Source organism: Ornithorhynchus anatinus, chromosome 4 (genome assembly GCF_004115215.2).
Source record: "Ornithorhynchus anatinus isolate Pmale09 chromosome 4, mOrnAna1.pri.v4, whole genome shotgun sequence".
Taxonomy (NCBI): Eukaryota; Metazoa; Chordata; class Mammalia; order Monotremata; family Ornithorhynchidae; genus Ornithorhynchus; species Ornithorhynchus anatinus.
The window spans coordinates 72822975-72846438 of NC_041731.1; the positions used below are offsets into that span (position 1 = coordinate 72822975).

Sequence of the window (23464 nt, forward strand, 5' to 3'; positions counted from 1 at the left end):
ATTGCTCGAGTGATAACCATCTGGAAATGCTTGGAATCCCAACTGTTGATTGTTCCAGGCCATGTTGCAGAAGACCGTTCCCAGAATATGAAATGAAATGAAGTGATTCCACCATGAAATAATCAGTATACACCACTTATTGAATGAAAAGAAGCCTAGAGAGACAGATAGTAGAGTTTCATAAATTCTAAATAATAGAACTAATTTCTTAAAATCTCAAATATTCTAAGTCACTCCAAGTGGATGTGTGCGATATGGCTTCCGTCCCCTCCACTCTACCGAGACTGCTCTCTCTAAGGTCACCCATGACCTCCTTCTTGCCAAATCCAATGGCTCCTACTCCATTCTGATCCTCCTTGACCTCTCTGCTGCCTTTGACACTGTCGACCATCCCCTCCTCCTCCATACCTTATCTCACCTTGGCTTCACGGACTCTGTCCTCTCCTGGTTCTCCTCTTACCTCTCTGGCCGATCATTCTCGGTCTCCTACGCTGGAGCCTCCTCCCCCTCCCATCCTTTAACTGTTGGAGTTCCTCAAGGGTCAGTTCTTGGCCCTCTTCTGTTCTCCATTTACACTCACTCCCTTGGTGAACTCATCCGCTCTCACGGCTTTGACTACCATCTCTACGCAGATGACATGCAGATCTACATCTCCGCCCCTGTCCTCTCCCCCTCCCTTCAGGCTCGCATCTCCTCCTGCCTCCGGGACGTCTCCACCTGGATGTCGGCCCGCCACCTAAAACTCAACATGAGCAAGACTGAGCTCCTCATCTTCCCTCCCAAACCCGGTCCTCTCCCAGACTTCTCTATCACCGTGGATGGCACGACCATCCTTCCCGTCCCGCAGGCCCGCAATCTCGGTGTCATCCTTGACTCGTCCCTCTCGTTCACCCCACACATCCTATCCGTTACCAAGACCTGCCGGTTTCACCTCTACAATATCGCCAAGATCCGCCCTTTCCTCTCCACCCAAACGGCTACCTTACTATTACGGGCTCTCGTTATATCCCGGCTAGACTACTGTGTCAGCCTTCTCTCTGACCTCCCTTCCTCCTCTCTCGCCCCGCTCCGGTCTATTCTTCACTTCGCTGCCCGGCTCATCTTCCTGCAGAAACGATCTGGGCATCTCACTCCCCTTCTTAAACAACTCCAGTGGTTGCCTATCGACCTCCGCTCCAAACAAAAACTCCTCACTCTAGGCTTCAAGGCTCTCCATCACCTTGCCCCTTCCTACCTCTCCTCCCTTCTCTCTTTCTACCGCCCACCCCGCACGCTCCACTCCTCTGCCGCCCACCTCCGCACCGTCCCTCGGTCTCGCCTATCCCGCCGTCGACCCCTGGGTCACGTCCTCCCGCGGTCCTGGAACGCCCTCCCTCCTCACCTCCGCCAAACTGATTCTCTTTCCCTCTTCAAAACCTTACTTAAAAATCACCTCCTCCAAGAGGCGTTCCCAGACTGAGCTCCTCTTCCCCCTCTACTCCCTCTGCCATCCCCCCTTTACCTCTCCGCAGCTAAAGCCTCATTTTCCCCTTTTCCCTCTGCTCCTCCACCTCTCCCTTCCCATCCCCACAGCACTGTACTCGTCCACTCAACTGTAAATATTTTCGTTACCCTATTTATTTTGTTAATGAATTGTACATCGCCTTGATTCTATTTAGTTGCCATCGGTTTTTACGAGATGTTCTTCCCCTTGACGCTGTTTAGTGCCACTGTTCTTGTCTGTCCATCTCCCCCGATTAGACTGTAAGCCCGTCAAACGGCAGGGACTGTCTCTATCTGTTGCCAACTTGTTCATCCCAAGCGCTTAGTACAGTGCTCTGCACATAGTAAGCGCTCAATAAATACTATTGAATGAATGAATGAATGAATGATATCCATTTAAACTTCAAATACACTGAGAGCTATAGCTCGAATTAGAAAAATTCTCACCTGTGTAAAATGAAATACTTTTCACGATTCACAAACTGAAAATATCCACTAAGCAGTATCAGCCAGATGTCCTAGTTCAGTTATCTACAAATCTACATACATACACACACATATATTTAAATAGTCTCAATTCACATTGCATTTAATTTCAAATAATTAGTTTTTTTTATAATATTGCTTTAGTAATTCCAAGGTATTTTTCTCCAGCTCCAAGAATTTTCCAGAAATATTGTCACTTGCTCAATGACGTACCTGAGCAATGAGGCTGAGATCCACTCCACTGTCCATTTAATTGGCAGGTGCGGGCTGATTGGCCCAATAGGGTTCGTCTTCCCGAGCAAGAGTAATGAACAGTTGATCCGAATGTATACTTCTCTCCAGACAGGATTGCATTAGGAGGAACGCCAGGATGGCCACAGTCAATCACTACAATACATAATTATTGAAAATAAAGAAATCTTTTAATCACCTATTAAACCATCAGCATCAACATGCTTCCCAAAGTTATTGGAAGTAAAAGTGCTACTCTTTCACCTTTCAGTAAGGCCATTTCAGTAAGTGCCAACTCAACCAATAGACATTTGCTTTTCATCTAAGAAACGGATCCTGTAGTTTTCAGTTTAAGCCCCATGGCCATATTGATTACAGAGAAATTTGATTATGAATGCCTTCAATAGAGAGCAAGCTTGTTTATTGTTATATTGTACTCTCCCTAGTGCTTAGCACAGTGCTCTGCATACAGTAAGTGCTCAATAAATATAACTGAATGATGAAGCCAGGAGCCTATCCCAAAGGAGCAGGACAAGGGTCTAAAGGGAACCAGTGTAGGGGTTGGGTGGTGCTATCTATTTTATAAGTTGGCCACTCACCAGGTTGTTATTTTGGGAATAGAGCAAAGAGGAGGAAGGAAGAATCTGTGGAGTCAGCCTCAAAGTGAAATTTGATGCTGGCAAGCATAAATAGAATTCAGTGCTATTTCACAATATAGTATGATAATACTAGTAGTATCGGTAGGGTAAATTCTGCACCAAGCACTGAACTAAACAATGGGGTAGATATAAGATAATCAGGTCAGATAGAGTCCCTGTCCCACAAGGATCTCACAGTGAAGTGACTTGCCTAAGGTCACATAGCAAGTTAATGCTAGAACTGAGTAACAACCTAGGTCCTCTGTCTCCCAAGCCCATGTTCTTTCCACGAGGCTACTCTGAGAAGCTAGCAGAGGCACTCCACCACTCCCCTAACCAGTTTATCTTTATAATGAAATATAAAGTGTTGTTTAGTACATTAGGTTCAGAGAGCACTAAATGGTCCAAAACAGTTTTCATTTAATGTTAAGAGTTAAACACACTGTGGTGGTCTGAAGGAACTAATGAACCTCCTAGATGTCTAACTTAGTCACAGGGAACAGTTCTCTCAAAGACCATCAGTCTGAGGAAATAATGAAAACAGCCCTACAGATGCCAATTTCCATACATAGGGGAAAGAACGCTGGGAGAGTTAGATGTTTGAGCTGGGAAGAAAAAGAAGACACAACAGACTTGCACTGCTAGTCGTGCTCATTTTCCTTACTCTCTTTCCCTTCTGCATTTGGATCTGCACCTAGTAAGCATTTGCTATTCACTCCACCCCCAGCCCCACAACACATTATCCATATTTTATATTAATGTCTGTCTGCCCCTCCAGACGGGAAACCCCTTAAAAGAAAGGTATGTGTTAAGCATTTACTATATGCCAGGCACCATACTAAGCACAGGGGTAAATACAAGCTAATCAAGATGGACACAGTCCATGTCCCACATGAGGCTCACAGTTTTAATCCATTTTACAGATAAGGTAACTGAAGCACAGAGAAGTTAAATAACTTGCTCAAGGTCACACAGCAGAAAAGTGGCAGAGCTGAGATTAGAACCAAGGTCTTTCTGACTCCCAAGCCCTTGCTCTATCCACTAGACCAAGTTGCTTCTCATAGGCAGGGAACATGTTGATCAACTCGTTTTACTACATTCTTCAAAGCTCTTGTTACTACAGTACTCTGCAAATGGTAAACTCCCAATAAATACCATTGATTGATATCTAAAGTTCATTATCAATAGTTCATCATCCAACATGTAGGCCAGTTATATACTCCAAAGAAGTGACTTTAGTTCAGTGCACAATCTCATTTATCATATGTGTATTTCAAGTAAAGTTCTTGTCAATCAACCATTTAATTGTATTTATTTAGTGCTTACTACTTGCACTGTATTATGAACGAACTCAGGAGAGTACAATACAACCAAATTAGCAGACACATTCCCTACCCAAAAGGGAAACAGACATGAATGAATAATTTATAATAAATCATTTTAACATATGCACATAAGTGTGGTGTGGTTCAGGGTTCAGTGAATAGCAAATGTCCACAGAACAAGTTGAATAGATGACACAAAAGGGAGAATGAGCTAGGGAAAAGAGGTCTTAATCGGAGAAGGCTTCTTGGAGGAAATGTGACATTTTTAATGCTTTGACGGTGGAGAGAGTGGTGGTCTGGTCTTTATGGAGAGGGAGAGAGTTCCAGACTAGGGGGAGGACATGGGAACGGGGTTCGTTGCAAGACAGATGAGATCGGGGCACAGTGGCTAAACTGGACTAGAGGAGCAAAATGTGCAGACTGGGCCGAATTAAGAGATTAATGAGTTGTGGTAGCGTGGGGAAAGCTGATTGATCGCTTTGAAGTCAATGGTAAGGAGTTCCTGTTTGATGCAGAGGTGAATAGGTAGCCATCGGAGGTTCTTGAGGAGTGGGCAGACTCAAACTGAACATTTTTGTTCATGTTATTTATGCAACAGAGGTAAATATGGATTGGAGAGAGACAGGAGGCTGGGAGCATAACAAAGAGGTAGATACACAAGTCAAGGTGAGATAGGATAAGTGCTTGGATCATCCTAGTAGCAGTTTGGATGGAGAGGAAAGTACAGAGTTTAACAGTGTCGTGAAGAAGGTAGAATTGACAGGATTTGGTAACAGATTGAAACGTGATGGAATGAGACAGAAGAAAATTGAGGACAATGCCAAGCTTATGGGCTTGTCTTACTTTATAAGGAAAGTTAAATATTCATATTTCATGGAGTACTGTCCTTTACAATTATCAAGTTATTCTAGAGTTTCATGTTAAGATCCCCAGTTGATATTCCTGGAATCTTATTTAAATTTGCTATTGTAATTGCTATCTAATGCTCCGCCATTTGTCTGCTGTGTGTCCTTGGGCAAACCACTTCACTTCTCTGGGCCTCAGTTACTTCATCTGTAAAATGGGTATTAAGACTGTGAGCCCCACTTGACACAACCTGATGACTTTGAATCTACCCCAGTGTCTAGAACAGTGCTTGGCACATAGTAAGCACTTAAAAAATACCATCATTGTTATTATTAATAATAACTGTATAATTTGGTAAGCATGTACTATGTGTCAAGTGCTGTACTAAGAAGTGCTGGGTATATACAAGACAATCAGGTGAGACACAGTCCCTTTATCACTTGGGGCTCACAGTCTAGAATCACAAAGGCTGAGGATTAATAGGAAGTTTTTTATTATCATAAATGAAATAGTCACAAATTGAAAGACAACTATATACTATTTACTGATCATTATAAATATGGCCGTTTGGTACAATTTAATATAGTCTAAATTATGAGAATTATTTCAATAATTTATATTATTGCCTGCATGATCAGAAGATTTCTTTGTATGTAACTGTTATACTTATTTAAACAAACTCAAATTGAAAGGGATTCTTTTTAAAATAATCTTCTAGAATCAAGATGGGAAATTTACAAAAATAAAACAAATCTAAAGTACAAAAAAGAGGATGGGAAGCAGAGATATTTTATATTTATTAAACACTCTGCATCAATCACTGTTTACTCCTATTTAATATATGTTAATGAGTTCTGAGGTAGATAATAAACATCAGTAACTTTAAAAAAATGACAAAAGTAAAAAGTCAGAAAGGTGACAAATGAGAGAAAGTCATGGAAAGATTAAGATAATATTTATTGAATATTTTGCTTCACTGTTAATTCTAAAATTTAATTAGTATAATAAAACACAGTACTTCCACAGTGTTTTAATTCAATAAAGAACACATTATCTACTTACTGATACATTCTGGTAAAAGTTTATCCCACTGGCCATTTGGTTGACAAATCAAAACTGAAGATCCAAATAGAAAATATCCAGGATTGCAGTCATAGAACACTACAGTTCCATAGGTGAAATTTCCATGTTCAATTTTACTTTCTCGTTTAGAATTTGCTGGAATTCCAGGATCAGAACAATTGACCACTAGGAAAGGAATGATAAATCTTGAATGAAAAACTGAAAAAGCACATTTGTGTTATAATTTTCTCATTATAACATAAAGTCTTTATGCATAGATAAAATATCCATAAAATTCACAAAAGTACCAAGGGAACTCAGAGGATGAAAAATCAGAATTCTTCCTGAACTAGTCATCCATGGGGAAAAAAAAAAATACATAGCACAGTCTTTGCAAGCCACTTTCAAGAATGGCATCTTGCCATCTATAATATTTGTATTTTGGTGGCACAAACTAAAATTCCTGAACCCTATTCTCTCATCCAGGAGCCCAGGGAAGCTCTAATTCTCCCTTTGACTGCTGCACAGAGACTCAAAACCATGGGGCAATAGTTTGCACTCTCTACATCTTCCAATATTTTACGAACAGTTCCAAAGTTCTAATAGAGGCTGAGTCTAATCACATTCACAGTCATCTTTATCATATCTGATCAAAGACACTTTTTCATCATCAAGACAGTTTTTCAAGCCTCCATTTAAATGTGAGTGGGCTTCTTAAGTAGATTTAAAGTTGCCTTTTCTCCACTATACAGGGCACAGTTGGGTTGTATGTGAATCACCACAGTTATTTTCAAAATAGCTAAAAATGAAACCAAGCCATCCAGATTTTCCAATTTTTTGTACAAATGGGAAAAGTACATTGTTTAAGAGTCAAAGAATAAGGAAACTGCTTTGAACCAAATTCTGCCACCATTTAAATTAGGCATATGGAAGGAGTATTAACTCTTTTAGGCTTCTAGGGGCATTTTGTTGCCAGGTACTATCCACTCTGTGGTTCTTTGTGATTTGAAAGAAATAATGCTCCTCATAGAGTGCATGACCTATTGCTGGAGAGAAAATTCAAGACCTGGGAAAATTAGCCTCAGCTACTAAATACAGAATAGAAAATGGTCATTGCAATGACAATAAAAAAGTTAATGAGGAAATAAGAAGGGTGAGAAGACTAGATGATTTTAAAATGCTTTGCTAGTTTAAAAGACCAATAGGGTATGCTCTGTTCTGAATCATCCACGGCCATGGAACACACTTACCTTTACACACTGGGGGTGGGTGGCTCCACTGCCTATTGGCTTGACACTGGGCTTTTGTGGGCCCTTGCATGACATAGCCCATATTGCAAGAAAATGTCACCACATCATTGAAGTTGAAACCATTTCCACTAGTTCTTCCATAAATTGGACTACCAGGATGGCCACAGCTAACAGCTAAGAACACAAAAAGGATAACAACCCACAAAATAGGAATATTCTCTCATCAGTTCTTACTGGCTAAGAGGTTGATAGATGAACACAAGGATCATTTTTCGATGCAGTCAATATAGGTGTGGCTGCTCGAGATTCTGGAGTGGGAAATCAGCTCACAATATTGTGCACCTATCTTTCTCCCCAGGGGGGCATACCTTCCTTCTCTGAACCAAATAGGGTTCATTTGTTCTTAAGCCATTGAAATGGCATATAGCTTTTCTTCCTTCATGACTATCTTTAAATTAAAGCTGTCTTTTCAACAAGACCAAATAAATAACACATTAATGATGCATTCAGCACCATTGGACATAACAAGACCAGAAAGGATTACTAGGACAAAATGATTGAGTTGATAAACCAAGGAGCAATTGGTGATTTCACAAGGTTATGAAAGTGCTTGATTAGATTTCAATTAAAAAAGTGTTATAATCATACATTGTCATAAATAGCCTGTATGATTATGCCATAGCTTTATCTGTAAAAGCAGTATAATTTAATGCCAAAATGATATTGTATTTGCATATCTATCTCAGACCCACAAATGAGAATATGAAAATCAAAAGAATCTTTTGGATCATTGGAGAGATAATTCAAGTAACTAACTCTCAAAACTGAATAAATTATGAATATTACCAAATCTACTGTATTAAGTAAACCTGACATTTAAGAAGTTCATAACCTTCACAGGAAACTTAGCAGAATCACACATATAATTCCTTTACATTTTAACAATCATTTATATATGCAATGGTGTTTGTGTGTGTATATATGTGAACACATTTAATATATGTGATATATGCACATATATTGAATATAGATGCTATGTATACATACATTAAATATATACATATATATGTGTGTGTGTATAAATATATATATTTCAAGAATAGTATATATATATACTATTGGCTTGACACTGTGTGTATATATATATACATATATATATATATATATATATATATATATATATATATATATATATATATACACAAGAATAGTATATATATATATATATACTATTCTTGAAATGAATAGCTATTGTAACATTTTATCTATTACTAATTTCAAGCCATGACTTATTTATTACAATCCTTAGACTGGATTCTCTGACCTTCGTTGAAGTACAGTCTACTATCATTACATTCTGTTCAATTAGAGCAAATGCAATTTTGGTGCCTTTAATTACTCAGAGAGAAAGACTATTCTCACTTTAGCTGCTGTTAGCAGTGACCCAATAGCAATTATTTCCCAACCCTATCATTGATGTTAACCCAGTAGTTTGCAAATTTTTATTTGTCTACCATTTTGGTTTCAAGATTATCCATGAAGAAATTTGTTGTTCCATAAAGCCTCATGTCAGGAATGAATTTTAATAGACAAATAGCTGTGGAGGTTATGCATGAATAGAAATGGCTAACGTGAAGGGTAGATATAGCAAAGTAGGATCTACTTATTCAAGTAACCTCCCTTAATTTAGTAACTTTGAGAGGTTGATTTTCTAAGTAAAGTTGTAATTTTCTTCGAGAAAATCTATTTAATTGCTGATGACTACATCCAGCAAACCCTCTCTCGGGGCAAACTGTTGTTCACTAATTTAGTATCGATCTGAGGGAGGCTTGCTGGTACCTGGATCAGATTGCCAGAAAACAAACCTAAGTAGAGGCCATATTCTTAGGCACAAGGCCCAAGCCAGAAGGTGTCCTGAGATTGTAACCACCAGTCTAGGGTATGATGGCTGCAGCTGTTCTGCCCTCAGATGCAACAGGTAGGCACAATGTATGGTGTCAGAGAATTGACGGGTGTCTCTAGAGGTAGTAGAGAGTCCTGATACCCCTACTCTGAAAGCCTCACCCAGTAACAGCATCTGGTTCCCCCCACATGCACAAAACATTATTTTCCTGTTCAACAATAGCTGCAGGATCTTGAAGACTAAAATCACTGCCCTAATGAGAAAATCCAAACTTTTAATATATGAATTTATTAAAAAGCACTAGTATGACCTTAGATGAAACAAGCTTCTTCACAAATCAGAATTGTCTTTGTCATATCTCAGAACACTCCAGTACACAAAGTCCCAACCTAAAAATACATAGCTCCTTAAACATTACATAATTTTCTTCCATTCTAGAGCACACTTGTGCTGGTTTTCAGAGTATTTTTCTGCCCCAAAGATGATGAATTCCTTGGCACAATTTCTAACTACTTCACTGAGCATATGTTAGAATTTTTAAACACAAGGCTAATTAAGATTTGCTTTTTGTCTTTATCATAATATAAAAACCAAATGTCTAGGGGGTCCTGGACTATGCTACTTACGCACACAGGATGGTAGCTGTCCAGACCAGTTGTGATCCTGTTGGCATATACGAACCGAAGAGCCAATCAGTCGAAAACCAGGGTTGCACTGATACACAACTGTGTCCCGATAGCCATAATTCTCTCCAATGACTTGACCATTGACAATGAACTCTGGGATGCCACAGTGACCCGCTGTCCAAAAATGAAAGAAAAATGAAATACAATAGTATTGTTGATGAAAATACTAGGCTTTTAGAATTTAGAAATGAAAGAGTATAAGCAGTAACTCTTCATAACAATGCAAAGCAGGGATCAGAAATACCTTTAAATAATAATAATGATGGTATTTGTTAAGCACGTACTATGTGCAAAGCACTGTTCTAAGCGCTGGGGAGGATACAAGGTGATCAGGTTGTCCCATGTGGGACTCACAGTCTTAATCCCCATTTTACAGATGGGGTAACTGAGGCACAAAAAGTTAAGTGACCTGCCCAAAGTCATACAGCTGACGAGTGGCAGAGCCAGGATTTGAACCCGTGACCTCTGACTCCCAAGTCTGTGCTCTTTCACTGAGCCTCGCTGCTTATTCTAGATTATTTTTTGTGTGTGACAAAGCAATGCATGCAGGAGAAGTACTTAGATTTAGAGTCCCTTTGGGTACCCACCTTTTCCTCTCCAGGAACTTCACAGACTAGATCAAATAGGGAATTCAAATGAGGGTATAGCTTGTGGGGCACTGTTTGCAAGGAAGTTCTTGGGCATTCTTTGAGACCATTATGTTCTAGCAATTTGCAAAGGCAAATGTGAATCACTTGGTATAGAGGCAAATTATATTGCCTGCTACTTGATAAGGATATCTTCCACTCATAAGAACTGCCCTTGTTTCATGACAGGTGTAGCCTGATATTTTCCTGAAACACGTCTCATATTGGATGAGATTTGGGCTACCCAAGCTAAACCCCCAAAATTTTGTCTGTGCAGGGATCTAACTGAGTTCAGTTGGATTAGAGAAGCAGTGTGGCTTAGTGGAAAGAGCCTGTGCTTGAGAGTCAAAGGACATGGGTTCTAATACCAGATCCACCATTTGTTTGCTATGTGACCTCCGGCAAGCCACTTAAATTCTCTATGTCTCAGTTATCTCATCTGCAAATTGGGAATTAAGACTGTGAGCCCCAAGTGGGATAACCTGATTACCTTTTATATACCCCAGTGCTTAGAACAGTGCTTAAAACATAGTAAGTGCTTAACATTATTATTATAACAAAGTTCAAGAAACCAGAGGCTCAGAATGTAACTTTATTTTCAACTCTAACCTTCTATCCGCCTTAAGCAAAACCCCTTCCCCTCTCAGAAACTATTACTAGAAAGATTTTTAGAAACAAAAGCTCCTACAAAGGCATGTTGGATGATAGTCAATGAATTCTAGAAGAGGAAAAATTAACATGATCCTCAATTTCTCAAAATGTTGAGGAGAGACTGAAATAACCACAAGATTATTATGTAAAATAATTCATATAGTGCAAGTGTATTTAAGGTCTCTGCCCATTTATTGACATAAACCAACATGTTTTCCCCATCTGGTGGACCAAAAACACTATAAACATCATAACCTAAAAAATAAGTTGAAAAAAACCCATAATACTGGTACCTAGTGATCAAGTCATTATTTCCATAGCAGGTAATGTAATGACAGAAGCGATCCTCTCCTAACTAGTCAAGCAAATGAAAATGCATAATCAAGAAGCACATTTAACCAGTAATAGATTAAAAAGACCAGAATATTCAGGGTTATCCAAACTGCCATCATCAAATAATTTAGAACAGGACAAATACAAAGTGATACACTTTGTATAATGCTCTTGGTTTTGAACTGTTGAATTAATGACAAGGAAAAAGATGAGACTGCTGCCATCACTCCCTGATTTTAGGCAGCAATGATGTAGTTGGTTATATATAACAATTACATCATACATATCCCCAATCCATGTTTGAAGATTAGACCTTTCAATGGTAATTACACATTTCAAGCCTTTGTCTTCACTGTGGCTGGGACAACCCTGTCTTTTTGAGGTTTATCTAGATAAAGTGTAAATGAAGATCTAAACTAAAGCTTTTAACATGACATAGGTGAATTTGAAATGCATTATAGGGTGAAGACCTTGACATAACTAATATCTCTGAACCTTGACAAAGTAAGGCAAAAAGAAGCAAGTATACTTAGTTTTAGAATAGGAAACAATGAAAAATTTGGTCATTAGAGAAAAGACTAAAATGGTAGCTTAATAAATGAAGAACTGACTAAGAGCTAGAGCATTTAGGCACCATTTATTTTAGAGACCCTGGTACAAAGGGTACCACAGAACAAAAAACAAACAGGAAAAACAACAAGAACACCTGCAGTTGCCCAAATAAAACCCTTGCATGGCTAAATGGTGGCATACAAGAAGCAATAATAGTACTAACGATAATAATAACAATTTTGGTATTTGTTATGTGCATACTACATGCCAAGCACTTTCACTAAGTTTTGGATATATTCACAAAAATTAGGTCCCATATTCCAAGTAGGAGGGAGCACAGGTATTGAATACCCATTTTGCAAATGAGGGAACTGAGGCACAGAAAAGTTAAATTACTGGACCAAGATTACATAACAGGTAAGTTTCAGAACTGGAACCCAGAATTGGAACTTCTGACTCTCAGCCCATGCTCTTTTCATCCATTCATTCATTCAATTATTGAATGCTTACTGTGTGCTCTTTCCACTAGGCCAGACTGCTTCCATCAGAGGACAAAATATTTTGCACTACAATGTCAACTGCTTTGTGAAAAGGGGATTTGTCTAACAACTCTGTTCTATTATACTCTCTTTAGAGCTTAGTACAGTGCTCTGCATACAGTAAGAGCTCAATAAATACTGACTGATGCGAAATCCCATCTTTGCTAGCTAACCAGTCTTTGACTAGTAAGCACAAATATCATGACACTGACATAAAATTAAGGCTTTCTGTTCTTGGAAGTGCTGGATTTTTCAGTAATTCCTTAGCAGAGAAAATGGATGTCAAACCTGGAAAAAAAAGTCTTTCTCAAAAAGCAGAACTTACAAAAAACACCCTAATCTTAGTTTTAAAACAAGATGATTGTTTTTCATATTTTACTTTAAAGGATTCAGCCCTCATAGCTGGTTTGCTGGAGAACTAGGGGTTCTTAACCCTCTCCATCCCTTATCTTAATTGTATCCTAGAGCTCCCCTGCCCAAAGGAGTACTTAGTACATGAACAGTGAGCTGACTTAACGCCTACCAGCAAGGTCAGGGTGGTCAGAGGGCCCTGAGAAGCTGTAGACTCCCATCCCACCCCCTTGCTGCCATGTCAGGAGTGGTGCAGAGGCTGGATGAAGGAGGAGGGCTTGCCTTCTCAACAGTTAAAACATGAGGGAGGATATCATAACTTATTAAGGCAAGACTGGCCTTGCCTGCTCCAGTAAGGAGCCTGAAGGCTAGTGCCTCCCAGCAGAATTTTCCTGCCACTGTTGAATTGTTGTTGTTATTGAAGTTTCCCCTGTCTATTTTTCCTGTATTCTTGTTCTCTCATTTCTGTATTGTGAGTCCCTCAAGGGCAACACCAGGCCTAAATCAATGGACATTGCGTTTCTCCTCAGTGCTTAGTACAGGTCCTACAAATTGTAAAATGGATACTAAATTCCTCTCTGTTACTCCTCCTCCATAATGAGCCTTTATACTTCCCAGTTGTAGTCCTAGTGGCTGAGAATGTACCAGGTAAATCTCTCCCTTCAGGTTTTCCATCTGGTTGTTCATAAATAAACAAAAATATAAACCCTCTCCTTTTGATCTTATAATGCTTTTCTAGCTGATGTGCCAAATAAAAGATGTGGATCAATTCTGACTGCTTCTTCATGTTACCCAGGGAAAATTTTATATTCTTTTAATATTCACCCATCAATGCTAGGTTAAATCCCTATTTTTTAAGTTAAATTAGCTCAATGCTGAAACCTAGGCTCTTTCTTCAAAATGATGGGTTCTTAAGTGGGGTAAAATTAGATGAATTCAATTTGATATTTTGTAAATGGCAGGGTAAAAATTCTACTTACTGCAATGATCTATGAACATATCTCCACCATTATGATAGCACAGAGTCCCACACACAGTAAGCATTCAAAAAGTACCGCAGACTGATTGATGGGTGTAACTGTCCATACTATCACATTCCCAGGATTCCAGAAATAAAAACTTGAAATACCCCACTACTGTCCAAGCTGATTATCTTGTATCTATCCCCTGTGATTTATACAGTGCGTGGCATATAGTGCGTGTTTAACAAGTGCCACAATAGTAACAGTGGTCCATCTCCAGAATTTTCATTTTTAACAACATTCACTATTTCTGCACAATCCCCTCACTCTTGAGAGCATGGACCTGGGCATCAGAGGACCTGGGTTCTAATCCCGGCTCTGCCATCTGTCTGCTGTGTGACCTTGGGCAAGTTATTTTACTTCTCTGTACCTCAGTTTCTACATCTGCAAAATGGGGATTCATTATCTGGCTTCCCCTTACTGTAAGTCTCATGTGGGACCTGATTATTCAGTGCTTAGTACAGTGCTTGACACATACTAACTGCTTTCATTCAGTCATTCAATCATATTTATTGAGTGCTTACTGTGTTCAAAACATTGTACTAAGTACTTTGGAGGGTACGTTATAACAATAAATTCCCTGCCCACTACAAGATTACAGTCTAGTGGGGGAGACAGACATTAATATACATAAATAGATAAATGATTAATTAATAACATATATATACATGTGTTGAGGGGCTGGGAGGGGGGAGGAATGGAGGGAGCAAGTTAGGTCAGCACAGAAGAGACTAGGGTTCTTTAGACTGTAAGGTCCTGTGGGCAGGAAACATATCTACTAACTCTGTTGTATTCTAGCAAGGCTTAGGACAGACAGGTTTCTGCATGAACAGTAAGTGCTCAATCAATACCACTGATTGATTGACTAATTCAGAATCCTCATCCTCTGACAGGAACACTCACTAGATTTGTGAGGGTCAAAATCAACAGACACACCCCTTCATGTTCTTGGAACACCCCTCATGTTCCATCCACATAGCCATTCATATCCTCACTCCAACTGATCCTCAGCCATTCTCCCTCTATAATTAACCACACATCATGTCACCCCTTCCACTCTCTCTCTTGCCCAGCCACCCACCAACTCCTTTTTATAGGCAAAACGAACAGTCACAAGGGTCGAACAAGGTATCAACCTTTTCCTTTGCCAAAATGCAGCCTCCTCCCAAGAACAGAGCTGGTGGTGGTTGGAATTCAATCCCCACCCATCAGACTATTGGGACTTTCAGAAGTCTTGGATGATATGGAACAGACCCAGTTTGCTAGCCACAGGCTGTCTCCAGGCAATGGAGGAGAAGATGCAAACTTAAACCCTTATAGTTAGTACTGAGGTCATATCTGGAGCATGTTTGAATATGGGACAAAGCCCAATTACACCTGAAATAAGGCTATGATCTTAGTCTTACCAAGACTTTTGAAAATATTTTGAACTACTGTTGTGAGTATCACAGGTCATCTGGAAAAATCCCGAAACAACTAGCTAAATGTGGGTGCACTGTCAAGATATTTAGAAGAGTATCCAGATCCCCTCACCAGACTCACCCATCATGCCTGTTCAGTTTTCTTCAATCAAAGGAAGATCATTTTATTAAAAACTTCCACACTCTCTACCACTCTGCTTTTTAATCTGCTTTTTAGCTCTGTGAAAATATATAATATAACCTAGAGAAGGCCAAAGTAATCCTGTGAAATTTGGAAATGTTGGCCCATAGACAAGAGAACATGGCTGGATACAGTTACTTCTCTTAGTAGATATTCCAAAGTTTCCTAAGAATGAAATGAACATTTACAGTGAGATGAAGTCACTAATGAAGTCTCTTTACCTAAACATCTGGTCTCACTTCCACTCCAGAGTCCAGAAGAAAGACATTCCCTTACAGCTGAACCAACAAGCATAAACCCGGAATCACAAGTGAAGATTGCTGTTGATCCATATGAAATTTGAGTTCCAATTTTATTTCCATTTGGTGGTACTGGAAGCTCTCCACAAGAAATAACTTGAAAACAAAAATATTAAGCAAGATAAAGTATTTCCAACAGGCTTAAATCAAATAGCTAGTTACCATTTTGTGAATACCAAAATGTTTGATTAATAAACATACTTGGAAAGGAGGAATGATTTTTAGATATAAACAATTTTTACATGTAAAAATTTAAATAGCAAATGGATGATAGTATGGTGACTCTACACTTGACTGGATATGTCTTTGAAAATCTTTTAAATGATATACTTCAGCAAAAATTTCAGCCAAGCTTAAATTATTAAATTTTTTGAGATTTGAAACTAGCTCCAAAAATGTGATTTTTTTTTTTCTGCAAGTCCCTTTCTTTTCTAATAGAACCCAAGACAAAATGTGGGAAACAAGCTTAATTCATTGTAAAATGAATGATTAACAATTTTTTTTCTTTAATTGGAAATATTTTCATAGAGAGATTTAGCCTCTGAAAGCATAGAGGGCTGGTGGATATAAGAGAAGAGGAGAACAAACCTTGCAAGGAATTGTTAAAGTTCTAGATGGTCTAAGCTTTTAAATATTTCAGTAATTTCAGGTTCACGTGACATTTTCTTTTCGGCCTTTCCTCTATTTGCTATCTATTCCTAAATATTGAAGGATTGACTGTGATTTACTGGACAGAGCACAGGTGGAACAGGATCAGGGCACATATGCATATACCTGTAATTTATTTATTTATATTAACGTCTGCCTCCTGGCTCTAGACTGTGAGCTCGTTGGGGCAGGGAATGTATCTGTTGTTTTATTCTACTCTCCCAAACACTTGGTACAGTGCTTTGCACACAGTAAGTGCTTAATAAATTTGGCTGAATGAATTATTAAGGATTGCCTAAAACAACTGTAAAATTATGGGAAATTTATGTAATTTTTATGTTAATTAGCTTCATCAATCAAAGGCTATCACATTACATGTCACAGAATAAATAACATTTTGAGGATTAAAGAATGCTTCTTAAGCATTTTGGCTACTTGGAATCTAACTAATAATTTAACTTTGCACCCGGGTTCAAATAGAACACATATGCCGTTTGGGAGAATTTGGATAATATTCTAAAATGGAAAACTGACAGTGAAATAACAGAAAACTACAAAAAAAACTCCAAACTGCAATAATTAAGAAGAAAATGAAAGTGACTCAAGCTGCAGCACATTTGCAAGGAGATATGTTCTTGTTTTTTACATGAAATTGGGTGAGGGCAGTAAAGGTTGGTCATAAGTAACTTTGATATTTTCTCTTGCAGATTTTCATTGATTTGTAATTTACACAGCTTCACAAGGAATCACTTTTTGGGATTTCATTATTTCACAGTTTTAAAACATTAATTTTTTGAATCCTTTGAATGCTGGTTAAAAATGAAATAAAAGGCTTTAAATTTTTTCCTTGAATTTTTTTTTGTTGTTTCTCAACTTTCAGGTATTGAACTGGATAGCCATAAAGGTTAGGAATTAGTTCTAGAATGCAGAATTGGATATCTCTATGTGTTCTTATCACTTGTCAGTGTTCTTTAAGAATTAGATAGTAGATTTTTTAAATCCTGAAATCTATCAATCAATCAATAATGTTTATTGAGTGTTTACTGTGTGCAAGGCACTGAAGTAAGCACTTTGGAGAATACAACACAACAGTATAACAGACACATTTCATGCCCACAAAAAATGGAAAGTACTCTTTATCTATTGTTCTTAAAGAATTATCATATGTCTGAGGAGTTAAATCAACTACTCAATATTCATCAGTCACCTCAGTACTCATAATATGCATTTGGATCATTATTGTATTTTGAAATAAAATGTAGAGATGATTTGCAGGATTAGAATCTTATTGTACACCATTTTGAAAACCTAAATGTAAATAGATAAGAATTACCTAATTGTAACACACTTTGACCACCCCTAAAATAAGCATTTAGGTAATTAATGTTAAAGAAATATTATTTTCTGAATATTAACAAAGAAAACACTTATCCCAAAGATGGGACATTTAATATTTTATCTTTGGAATTTTTGAGATGCTGTTGATTTCAATGTTGTGCAGGTTTCATTGGAAAATTATTATTTTTATTTCATCCAATTCTTATCTCAAACCTTGAAATTTAAATTTGGTAAAGCAGTTGCTGAAAAGAGGCAAAAGGGCCCTGACTGTCTCCTGCTACTTCCTCATGCCACTCACAGTGTTTTCCCAAAAACTGTATATTTTACAACAGGGAATAGACAAGGGAACCCTCTTTTGATGTATTAAATTATTTGAACCTCAGTAGATTGTAAAGCCCTTAAGAACAAAAGACCATGTCTACCTAATATCTCAAATGCTTAGTACAGGGCTCCAAACACAGTAAACATTCAATAAATATCTCTGATTGATTGATTAAGAAATCAAATAGTCCTGGACCTATATTTTCTTACCATTTTCCTATTTGTTTCAGTGGAAATTAAATGAAGGTCTTATGACTTTTATAATGGGAATACAAACAATATGGTAGCTAGATTTAAAACAGTCTTAGAATAAACTGTGCTCACTCTGGCAGTAAGGCCTTTCATTTCTCCAGCTCCAGGTTCCATTTGCAAGGCATTCAATCGAGGCAGGGCCTAGCCCATGATAACCAGGATCACAGCTGAAAACAACCTTGGTTTTGTATTCATAGTGAGATCCATTCACAATACGCCATCGTCCATGTTCCAAGGAAAAGGAATTAATGCTTGGGCACGTAACAACTATAAAGAAAAGTGAAAGAGAAACAGTAATTGCTTAGAATTAATGCTTAGACATGTCATTAAAGAAAGATGATTTATTATTTTGAAAAATTCATTACATAAATCCAGTGTTCTATTTAGATCATACTTAGTGTAGTGTATCCAATTTTGAGCTATGATTCTGTCCATTTTCAGATGCTCTAATTTGGGTTACATAACCAAGCTGATATGATGTTAGTACCATGTGATGTTGAGAGCAGGGATCAGGTATAGTAATTCTAGTGTACTCTCCTGTGTTTGAAACAGTGCACTGCACAGAGTAAGCACTCAATAAATACGATGATTGTTTGATGAAGTTATCCTTTTAAGCCTGTCTTAAAGTGTCATTGGAAAGTCAGGATGTGATGTCTTCTTGAATCAAGATAGAAGTCATTCAGAGTGTTCTAAATGTCTCTTTCTTTCTTAAAGAATTGTTTTAGGTGAGGTTGAAGACAAATGTTTCTAATTGAACTCTTCCCTCTTCCCAAGCTAATCTATAGGTTCTCCATTCTATCCTTTCCTGTCACCCACTGCCCAAATCTTTTCTCAGGGACAGAAGACTTTCCTTCTCAAAATCCATCAGGCCATTCTCCTTTTCACCTTTAAATAATTCTCAAACAGCTCTTGAATATGAGTCTGTGCAATGGATCCAGAGATGGGGCTACTGCATAGGCTTCCTGGTCTAGGAAGTGAACCTGAACTTGATTCCAGTGCAAGAGGGTGGAAAGAGGGTGAATTTGATTGCTTGAGGGACAAAGCCCCAAGAAAGGCTAGTGAGAAAAACCTGTGATGCGTTTTTAAGTTTTGAAATATGGCAGTGTATATGTATGGGTGTCAAGTGGATCTCTGTTTCAAAGACACTTTCTCTTTATTCAAAGCCTTAATGAAGGCACATCTCCAAGATGCCTTCCTTGATTAAGCTCCCCTTTCCTCTCCTCCCACTACCTTCTGCATCACCCTGACTTGCTCCCTTTATTTATCCCCCTTCCCAGCCCACAGCACTGCAGCGTGGCTCAGTGGAAAGATCCTGGGCTTCAGAGTCAGGGGTCAGGGGTTCGACTCCTGGCTCTGCCACTTGTCAGCTGTGTGACTGTGGGCAAGTCACTTAACTTCTCTGGGCCTCAGTTACCTCATCTGTAAAATGGGGATTAACTGTGAGCCTCACATAGGATGACCTGATTACCCTGTATCTACCCCAGCACTTAGAACAGTGCTCTGCACATAGTAAGTGCTTAACAAATACCAACATTATTATTATTATATAGATATCTGCAATTTATTTATATTAATGTCTGTCTCCCCCTCTTGACTGGAAACACATTGTGGGCAGGGAATGTGTCTGTTTAATGTTATATGTACCCTCCCAAGTGCTTAGTACAATGATCTGCACTCAATAAGCACTCAATAAATATGACTGACTGACTGAATGAATGAATGAAACAAAAGGCAAAGGGCAGTAATCATCAGTTAATTGTATTAAAGGGGCTTGATGGTGTCAGGCCTGTTTACATGGTTCAGAACAAGCGCTGTTAGAATATTCAGGGATCCAGCATTTGGTGTAGATCAGACCCAAAGAGGGATACTGGAATCCAGTATCAGGAGTCTCATCATCTTGAGCATTTAGGCTCTACATGTGCATTTCATTTCTCATTTTCAATATTATTTCGTGGAAGTTATCACATATAAGAGAATTGGATAAATGAGTATTATCATAAAACATTTCTGAGAGCTATCATGCTAAACTGGAAATATTTTACTGCCCCCAGGTATGTATATATATATTATAATACATATTATATTAACTAACTAGTTAGAGATAGGGTTAGCATATCTTTCCTTAGTAGACAACTGAGGGAATGTCAAAGGAAAACGTGATAGGGCTTAAAGAGTGCTTGTATTTTGCTGAGCTAGAGGCAGAAAATAGGAATTACAGGAAGGACAAAATCAAACACAAAACTTCACATATCAATAAAGACCAATGCATCCCTTGACATGCTGTGACAATTTTAGTTGGTTTAAACATTTCTGAAAATCAGTAATGCTATGTCTTCCATAAATCAGTAAAGATTCACTGTATTTCTTTCAATACTTAAATTAATAAATTGTTAACTTAGTTATCAGCCTCTGTGTACTAATTTACCAAAGGAATTAAACAGCACTTCATATGACTTGAGAACTGACCCAACAGATGAAGCTTTGAAAAACAAACTAGAAAAAGCAACGTGATTTCTGTAACATACCCACACAACGAGGTGTTTTATTATGATTGCTCCATGTTCCATCTGATTGGCAAACTGCAGTAGTAAGTTCCTTAGAAGAAAGTCTATAGCCATCATTGCAAAAATAGGTCACACGAGTTCCCACCAAATAATCTGTTGCCAATATTCCTCCATTGGCTGGAGCTTTAGGAATGCCGCAAGAAATTGCTATAAATTACCAAAGAAAAAGATTAAAATTATCATAGTAATATCTTGGGAGAGAATTCTGACATTATTTGTCAAAAGAAAGACTTGGGGATTTTTATCAGCTTCTTGGAGATATAGCTGTCTTTATGATCTTCCTTTCCTTGTCATTTGTAACTGATTTTCCCAATGTAAATAGTGTTAATTTAGCCCTAATGGTGCACAAGTAATACCGCTGAAATTATAAGAAAATGTGTAATCACCTAAGAACTCAGATCTGGGATTGTATTTCACTTGGTTCTGTGTTATAGTGATGAGCATGATGAACTACACTGGAGATGATGAGGTGAAGCCCTACCCAGAGGGCTGCAGTCCCAGGAAAAAAGGGAACCCAGAGAAGTTTTATAGTAGGAAGGAAATCATGTTAAGAACTGGCAGTAGTGAGAAGGGACTGACTATGAAAGAGCCAGAGCTTTGTCAGAGTTTGGGTAAGTCTTCCCGGGCTGGACTTGCCAGATATCATACATTGTGAATCTAGCTACATGGGTATGATCTCATTGAAAGGGGCATCACTTGGCCTGGCCAGGTTTTCCTATTCCTATTTCCCTGCCATTTCCCACACACCTCATTTTGTTCATACTTCATCTCTCACTATTTGTAAATAATTTGTGTTTGACTGTCTCCCCCATTAGATTTTTTTTTGTTCCTTGTGGGGCAGGGAAACATACTTATTAGAAGCAGTCTGGCCTATAAGAAAGAGGACAAGCCTGGGAACCAGAAGACTGGGTTTTGTTCTTGGCTCTACTACTAGCCCTGGGTGAGTCACTTAACTGTGCTCCAGTTAAGTCAATTCCAATTCTTCCTCCAACTTAGACTGTGAGCCACATGTAGGACAGGAACTCTTATGGTGAGCAAGAATGACTCTATTTTGTAATACAGAAACCGTTTAATCAATGACCATCATTTGACCATGTGAACAACAGAGAAGGAGGAACTGACCACATAGAAAGAGGGCCTTGAAGAGGCATTGAACTGTCTTGCAGTAAGGCAGAAGACAGCCAGAGGTATACAAGATAAGCTACATACAAGATAAGCTATCCTGAAAAAAACAACAACAAAACAGCCCACAGGATGTGCACGAAGGGAAGGATAGCCATTCCATTGTTTTACCCGCAATGGGCTTGAGGCAGCAGGCTAACAAAGCAGCAAATGAGGACCTGCTGCAACTCCCAAAACAACCTTGGGTGGATAAAAGGAGAGGGAAGAGAACAACTAACACAGGTGGGCAGCACAACCTAAGATCGAACCAAACAACCAAAATAAGTCAGTTACCATGGGCTAAGAGCCAGACCTCAGGAGGCAGTAGAAAACCACCTAAGTCCCTTGCCAAGACTCCTAAAGTACGGCCGCAAGGAACCACCTAAGAGTCAAGCCAGGATGACTTACTGAATGCAGCTGGACTCCTCAAACACTCTGGTAATAATAATAACAATTATGGTATTTGTTAAGCACTTACTATGTGCCAAGCACTGTTCTAAGCACTGGAGGTAGATACAAGGTAAACAGGTTGTCCCAAATGTGGCTCAAAGTCTTAATCTCAATGAGAAACAACATGGCTTAGAAAAAGCCCGGGCTTGGGAGCCAGAGGTCATGGGTTCTAATCCCAGTTCTGCTACTTGTCAGCTATGTGACTTCGGGCAAGTTACTTAACTTCTCTGTGCCTCATCTACCTCATCTGTAAAATGGGGATAAAGACTGTGAGTCCCACATGGGACAACCCAAATACCTTGTATCTACCCCAGTGCTTAGAACAGTGCTTGGCATATAGTAAGTGCTTAACAAATACAATTATTATTATTAGTATTCATCTCCATTTTACAGATGAGGTAACTGAGGCTCAGAGAAGTTAAGTCGCTTGCCCAAGATCACACAGCAGACAAGTGGTGGAGCCAGAATTAGAACCCAGGACCTCTGACTCCCAAGCCCATGCTCTTTCCACTAAGCTATGCTTTTCCGACGTGGGCCCATCTGCATGAACTTGTCGCACTAGTAGCTGTGTATGTGTGTGTGTGTGTGTGTGTGTTTCTCTATATGCATTTCCCTCTTCAACCAGACTAAGAATTATATAAAACTTTTCACTATATACAATGGAGGTTTGGTTTCACTGTCGTTTGACTTGTCATTGAGCACCTGACAATGTGAGACAGGGATGGACCTATAGGATAGATGCTTTATGGGACCAGGGGCAGACTTATAGACTAAGTGCCTGACGGTGTAGAGACAGGGACAAAACTATAAGAAAGGTGCCTGACAGGACCAGGGACAGATTTAAAG

At 38.7% G+C, this 23464-nt stretch overlaps 1 protein-coding gene across 1 annotated transcript in view; it reads right to left on the bottom strand.

Moving 5' to 3' along the window:
* Positions 1-23464, bottom strand: part of CSMD3 (CUB and Sushi multiple domains 3) — a 778187-nt gene that overhangs the window by 57828 nt on the left and 696895 nt on the right. The window contains 7 exon segments of the mRNA XM_029063925.2: positions 2182-2355; positions 6071-6256; positions 7321-7494; positions 9850-10023; positions 15807-15980; positions 18516-18710; positions 20969-21154. Of these exon segments, the coding sequence (XP_028919758.1) occupies positions 2182-2355; positions 6071-6256; positions 7321-7494; positions 9850-10023; positions 15807-15980; positions 18516-18710; positions 20969-21154 (1263 nt within the window).